Genomic DNA, 7,500 nt, shown 5'->3' on the forward strand with positions numbered 1-7,500 from the left:
TGTTTAGCAGTATAAACATGAGTGTCTGTGTGGGAAAACATAATTAAAACCCCTCACACATGCGTTATACCTGCAGTAGGCAGTATATTTTTGGCATCAATGGACAAAAATTCCATAATAACCTTTCAGCATATTGTAATTCAAGTGTTCTGAGAGAAAACTAGACTCCTGCTCCTCCTCATGGCTCTGTTTTCAGGCTTTAGAAAATCTAGCCCGTGAAGGGAAACTTTGGCCAATCACGTCATTTCAGAGAGAGAGAGCGTTCCTATTGGCTGTACTCCGGCTGGTGGGCGGTGCTTGGCATTTCCTCAACAGATCTCAACATGGATGCCGGGTCACAAACTTTCTCATTTTACAGCTAAACAGTACACTACAAGATGTTTCTGAAAACATTTGAGGAGAGATAAAGGCATTAACGTAACAAGTTTGTGAGTGATTGACAGCCGACTCTTATAGATGCGAGCTGGACGGCAGACACTAGATCTGACTGGTTGTTTTCCTCCGGTCTGTGAAATCTTGCAGATGCCATTAGGAGCACCGGAGGACACAGAGGAACATGATTTTTTTTTCAGATTTCCTGTCTCATGCACTACTGTCAGGATATAGCGACCGTTTTATAAAAATAACTTTTTTTTAATCATATTTGCTCCATTTCTACCCACTGCTGCTTTAATTGTTGAAAGTGTTCATAACACTGATCTAATCTGGAATATATTTAAAAAGGTGAATGATGTGTCTACAGTGAGGGGTGAGCAATGTGGGTTAAAATGTTATGTTATTAGCTTACATGTGTAACAAAACAATTTTTCAGTGTACACTGTGTGTGTGTGTGTGTGTGTGTGTGTGTGTGTGTGTGTGTGTGTGTGTGTGTGTGTGTGTGTGTGTGTGTGCACGTGCATGTGCATGTGCAGATTCAGCAGTGTTTAGATAGAAACAACCAGAGACAGTTGGAAAGAGTGGAACCTCAGCAAGTGTTTAGAGCTCAACAATCTGAGAAGGTAAGAAATATAATAGAAATATAACATTTGTTGTTGGAGGTCAGTTAACAAAAATAGTAAAACTGATTAATTACATAATAATCTAATATAGTATAATAGTAGATAAAAGTGTTAAAATAAGGCTTCCCCTATAGGCATGGAGTAGTATTGATTCATATAAGTGATCAATCAAAGTGAATGCTATCATATCAGATGTGGAGCTCTCTGACTGAAGCACATCTGATGGTTAAATAAAAATCTATAATGGCCCCATATACCAGTTTCCTGCCTAGCTCTGTATCTTCAGCTTTGTCTGTCTCGGTCGTCTTCTTTTTAAGCAGGTCCAGGGTATGTGTCAGCAGCTGGAGGACAGCCTTCAACGTTTAAACCACTGCGACCTTCAGGAGGTCCAGGATGACATCCTGACTGCACAAGAGGTGCTGCACAATGCCAGAGAGTCCTTCAAGGTACAGTCATCAAATAATCACAACCTTCTGGTTGTTTCTGGTGGATTGCATGTCAACTATCCGCTCAATAAAAGTACATTTGTAAATGAGGTATATATACTGTGAATATGCCACTAATGTTTTCGCTGGCTCCTCTGTGCAGCTGCTTCCCTCTCTGTATGAGGCAGGCAGGAAGTATGCTTTTGATGGAGACTCGGTGAACTGCATCCTCGCCGACACTGCTACAGCACTGACTAATGAGTTCAACAGAAGCATACAGGTACACATTTAAAATCACCCACTGTACACCTTATCACACAGGCCAAATCACAGGGTAGCAAACGGTTTAGTGATAAAACAAAGCTTTCAGTCATGTGTAGGTTGGTTTTACTGTTTCAGAAATGATAGTGTGTTGGATTACAGAGCGGGGTTAAGGCCATGGCATCATTATTTGTCTTGAAGACAACAGGAGCTAACAGGAAGTTAACATAACGGTAACTCTTTTATATCTCTGCCATTGTTTTGACATTTACAAGCGCACATAGTGGCTACTGTAATTGGTTTGTCTTTGGCTAAGCATCATCATTTTGGTCAAGCCATTTTACACAACGAGGGTGGACATATATTAATACTTTGCTTTGATCGTTTTTTGTTTTTAATGAAGAAAATGTTCTAGTAAGGAGTATGGAGGATTACATTGCCATGATCTGTTTGATTAAAAAAAGAGTAAAATCAACTGATATTCACTCACCACACACAGTATTTATTTAAAACTTTCTCCTCTCATTCCCCAGTCAGTTAAAATTGCAAAAAAAATCAAATGTGCAGTAGGCTCATCTGGGGTATTATTTCTCAAAGCGTGCACAGAACACATTCTAATTTATGCGCAAGATAGATTTAGCGTTCACACAATAATGTGTGTATTTATCCAACAAGTGTACACGACACATCTGTACCCAATAAGCAATCTCACTCTTTTTCAGATCGACCTGCTCAAGCATGAATAGGCTCATTAAATAATAAAGAGTATAAAAGAAATACCCCAAAATCTCCATATTAGGCCAACAACATCTCTTGAGATAAATATTGCAGACAATAAATTAAAGTACTGCTAAATGAGATTCAACCTAAGCAAGATTATTTATTTGGGACAAGTGAAGGGAAAAAAAAGAAGCAGAAATGGTTTAAGCCAATGTGATGGCAAAATGCAGTGCATATACAGTAGTACTAGGCACCGGGACAGTGCCACTTGTCTCATCAAGAGATGACGAATTAGTGCAAGTTATTGAAAAGACATGATGATCCCTGATGGTGACACTGAGAAAGCAACTCCTTCAACTACAATAGAGGCTGTGTAACTAATAATAAAGCTGATGTAATTAGTTTGTGAGCAACTTGCTCTTTAATTATGGCACTTCTTTTAACAATTTCAGCATAACAGTAAAGGATGGCTGGCTTAGTTCATTTCATTCAATTTAAAGGTAGGCTACTGAAATGTAACGACGGTTACAATATTGTAACCCTAGTTCTATAAGCACAGGCGGAGCCCTCTACTGGACTCTATGGGTAATACTCTCCCCCAGTCACATGCACACGTTCACCCACTGTGATTTGCATAAACGTAGCCGGCCAATCAGGATGTGCCTACTGAACAATGTTCAAGTCCCAGTCTGTGTGTTCCAGGAGTTGGCTCAAGGCCTGATGAGGTGTGCAGAGGCAGCGTGTCCACGGTTGGTCCAGCGGTCTAGTGTGTGCGAGTGTCTGTCAGAGTGTGTGTCCAAAAGAAACAGACAGACACACGCATTCCTCAGAAGCACTCTGGTGGAGAACGCAGGGCCGATCATCAGCAACAGACTGAGGTAATACCATTTATGTAAGACATTTCAGTCTGTTTAATGAACCTCTTTTACTGTATAATCAGTGATTATACTATATTATAATAATCTTTTACTGCACATTTAATCAATGATTTAATGTTGTCTATAGGAGGACCTTAATTGATCAATTAAGTGAAATGATTATTCACATCTATCCATTACAAACATCCATCCATCCATTATCTGTAACCACTTATCCTGTTCAGGGTCGGGGTGGGGGGGGAGGAGGGAGGGCGGGGTGGGGGGGGGGGGGGGGGCAGGAGCAGAACCCAGCTGACATTGGGTGAAGGCGGGGTACACCCTGGGCAGGTTGCCAGACCATCACAGGGCTGACACATAGAGACAGACGCTCACATTCACACCTACAGGACATTTAGAGCCAACAATGAACCTAACCCGCATGTCTTTGGACTGTGGGAGGAAACCGGAGAACCCGGAGAAAACCCACGCTAACACGGGGAGAACATGCAAACTCCACACTAAAAACACCCTACCAAAAATATTTAAAACTGAAAAGGCTTCAAATTGAATTTGTTTGCCTTTCCCTGTACAACTCAAAGGAAACTGTGCTGGAAATGTGTTGCTAGTATTTAATGCACCTCATTTACATAGAAGGAGCGAGAAATATCATTAACACTGAACAATAAAATGCCACCAGTAGGCCTGCAACCACTGATACAACGTCAGGACTTGGAACTCTTTTTTTTCATACATTTCATTTCATTACAGTGTACAAGGATTGGTGTTCTTATTTTGTATGTTTAAAACCCAGGTATAAAAATGTAAAAACTGTGGTTTAGCAGTAGTTAGCCTTCGAGCTATTTCTTGACCAACAACCTTTGGCCCAGTCACTGCAGTTCTAAAGGCATGTCCTCATAGGTTCAGTTGATTCTTGGCTGTGTCATTGACTGGTTTGCTATCTAACAAGACACACCTTAGCTAAACGAAGCCAAACACATCTTGGATGTCACAGACAGACATATTGGCTAATACAGTATATTGGACTGCTCTAAATGATGTTTGGACTGCAGTATATGTGTTCAAGTCCAGATAACAAATACAGGTGACTACAGCGGTTCAAAATACAAACAAAAGTTTGCCCTGGAGATCTTGGGGGGAATAGACTGCTCCAATCCCTATGTCCCCCCCCCCCCCCCCCCCCCCCCACCCCCCCCCCCCCCCCCCCCCCACCCCCCTCCTCCCAAACCCTAAGCCCTGAACCCTCATGGACGTAATTGACTTCACCTGGTAAGTGGTTGAGTGGGACAGGCTGCAATGGTTTGAAATGGTAATAATAGGAAAGGGACAACACTTTGCAACATATCACATTCCCTTGACGATGCCAAAACATGCCACGTGCAATTGTCGGTTTGGGAATTTTTATTTTACTTTTTTTTTTTACCTTCACCACGTCCGAGGCACTTAAGGGACCAAGTGCCTGATTTAAACTTCTTGTTTTTGTTAAAACAACATCATTAAAGGTACTGTTTGTAACTTCTTACATGTATAAATCGGGTCGGTGTCCCATGCGCACTCGTGTGTGGCTACGCTGTTCCAACACAAACTACATGGAAGCACCAAAACCGAAAAGTTATATCTAGTGAAGCCTGTCTTGCAAAACAGTGTAAACTCTTCCTGTTCGGCCTCCCGACCACGGTCAGAAGACAGGGGAGACCGTAGCTTTGGTCTCCAGGGCCGGAGTCGATGCTGCTCTGCTCCTCTGCCTGCCTGCTTGCCTTCACTCACACACCGCGCTCGTTCTCACTCGTTCCACCTTTCATGTGCATTCGGCACACTACACACTGCAGAAAACGGGAGTCTGAAGCAAGACAACATGATATCAGCATTGATTCATGGAGAGACCTTCGTCTGGTCAGCTAACGTTACTGCCAAGCAGCTGAAATATAGAGTGATATTGTGGTTTTAGCTGACGTGTGTCGCCTCACTGTTTTGAGCGATGCTCGTTCATGTCTATGTAGAGCGAGCACAAGCGCGAGCAACAGGACGCTGACTTTCGTTGACTTAACGGCCACAGGTGTCGCTGTTAACAAGCAATTTCTGATTCTTACATAGAGTCCCTTTAAGTAGTTGCAGGTGTTCTTCCCATGTCTGTTTACCTTTCCGGGCTTCCCCTTGTAACCTAGTATTTAACATCCCAACGCTGTGAATTGTGGATAATTCAGACTTACGGAAAGTGTGCATGAAGGGCTCAAAATATGTGCGAGAGAGCCCTCATGCACTTGACGATTTGACCGTGGAACACCCCTAAACCCTCACAGACTTTGCGGGAACGCGCCTCAAAGTCTGAGTCTGTGAGTGTGGACATTAGGATTGGACCACTGAGAGCTCCTCACTCTTATTCACCCACAATGAGGAGATCAACTCCAGGTGTGTGCCTTCCCACACATATTCCCAATACTGTCATATGGGAGTGGGTGGAGCCACCTAGCAGGAATGTAGATGCCTCCAATTACCCTGCCCCTCAGCCCCTTATACCAGTATTATATTCAATATTATATTAAGTATACTGTAAGTAACTTATTGATTCATTACAACTTTAGTCTTCACTCTGCTGCAATCAAATGGATGTATTTGTTCTCTCTTTTCATTCATCCAGTGAACTGAGACAAACATTGAGTGTGTCTCTGGCTGAAAGCATCATAGAACAGGTACTACAGGATCTGACAAAGGCACAGGACAAAATGGTAAGTGTGTGTGTTAATGTGTGTGTGTGTGTGTGTGTGTGTGTGTGTGTGTATGTGATTACTATAGTCCATACATTTTCTATTTATTATGGTAAATTATTACAGGACTGTGTTGAATACTCGATTCTGATTGGTCAATCACGGCGTTCTGCGGTCTGTAATTTCTGTATAACAGACCGTTGCTATGTATAACGGACTGTTGCTATGTATAGCAGACCGTTGCTATGGGCGCAACTCTGACGTCAGACTCTGGCGGACCGTTTTTGTGTCAAAATATTGATTTCTTCAGTAAGTAGATGTGTAATAAATGGGATAATGTACAGCTAGCGGATCATTGTTGTGAAAGAATCCCCTTCAGGGCGATGAGAGAAAGCAGCATCTCCCTGTCAGGGATTCTTTCACAACAATGACCGGCTCGCCGTACATTATCCCTTACATGTATGCTATATTTTGACAGTTTATTACCAGTATAGTAAGGAATTTATCTAAATTTCTTCTGACCTCAGTTGGTCACTAGTGGGAATTGCAACATTAAGGAACACTTTTTGTGAAATATGCTTGTTTGCTGTCTTATGCACAATCAGGTGGAGAGGTTAATATCAGTTTCATCTCTGTGGATCCAGTACACAGTTAAGTCCAGGAGGTCGTGTTTAGCCTAGCTTAGCAAAAAAAACAGGAAGCAGGGGTAAACTGCTAGTTCCATCAAAAGTGAAACAACACAAGCTTACAGTAGATCACAACATTTTCACTCCATCTCTGAAACGTTTCACCGATATTGTAGCTCGCTATAACCTCGAATCACAGTTTGTCATCTCAAATACTGTATATGCAATATTGATTCTGGCACCCAACAACACAGCTAGATGACATTTTCAATGTGTAACTTTTAGCCTACTACCCTGAGGTTTGCCTCCAACTAACACCATGCCATTATCATGACGTCGGCTGTAAAAGGGTCTATAAATCCAATGCTCCTTCCTTTCACTCAGTATAAGATGGCACACAGGAATATCTCCATACATTTTGTACTGTAAAACATCCCCTGAAAACACCAATAGGTATTATTATTATTATTATTATTGATTACATTACGAAAACATTCTCACACATTCTTTTTGTTCAATCACTTTGTGTAAATATGTTCAACATGTTGCACTCATTACTAGTGATGCTTTTCTTCATTCATGTAGGATTGCCTTATGAAAGAAAATTCATGCACTGTTCTGAAACTCAATATCCCAGAGCTTCGACTGGGTGACAGCGACTTCCCAACTGATGATGTAAGACACACACACACACACAAACACACGTATTCATCCATTCATTATTCACTCATTCATTTAGCCTGTATGTTTGGATTCTCCATTGATTTTACTCTGTCCATCACCAGTACAGTCCAGCATTTTGGAGAAATAGTTTCCACTCCAAGAGCTTGAGGCCTGCCGCTTCAATTAAGAGTAAGATACAACTGCTACAGTATGTGATCCACTAATGT

At 41.8% G+C, this 7,500-nt stretch overlaps 1 protein-coding gene across 7 annotated transcripts in view; it reads left to right on the forward strand.

Moving 5' to 3' along the window:
- carmil2 (capping protein regulator and myosin 1 linker 2) overlaps window positions 1-7,500 on the forward strand; it is a 59,296-nt gene that overhangs the window by 23,446 nt on the left and 28,350 nt on the right. For 5 of the 7 annotated variants that reach the window (XM_037767119.1, XM_037767117.1, XM_037767121.1 and 2 more), the window contains 7 exons: window positions 912-998; window positions 1,316-1,444; window positions 1,587-1,703; window positions 3,107-3,282; window positions 5,918-6,005; window positions 7,196-7,285; window positions 7,396-7,462. In XM_037767119.1, the coding sequence (XP_037623047.1) occupies window positions 912-998; window positions 1,316-1,444; window positions 1,587-1,703; window positions 3,107-3,282; window positions 5,918-6,005; window positions 7,196-7,285; window positions 7,396-7,462 (754 nt within the window). The remainder of the gene's footprint in view (window positions 1-911; window positions 999-1,315; window positions 1,445-1,586; window positions 1,704-3,106; window positions 3,283-5,917; window positions 6,006-7,195; window positions 7,286-7,395; window positions 7,463-7,500) is intronic. The other 2 variants (XM_037767118.1, XM_037767122.1) reach the window with 1 other exon arrangement.

The sequence above is a fragment of the Sebastes umbrosus genome, chromosome 4 (assembly GCF_015220745.1).
Source record: "Sebastes umbrosus isolate fSebUmb1 chromosome 4, fSebUmb1.pri, whole genome shotgun sequence".
In the NCBI taxonomy this organism is placed as follows: domain Eukaryota; kingdom Metazoa; phylum Chordata; class Actinopteri; order Perciformes; family Sebastidae; genus Sebastes; species Sebastes umbrosus.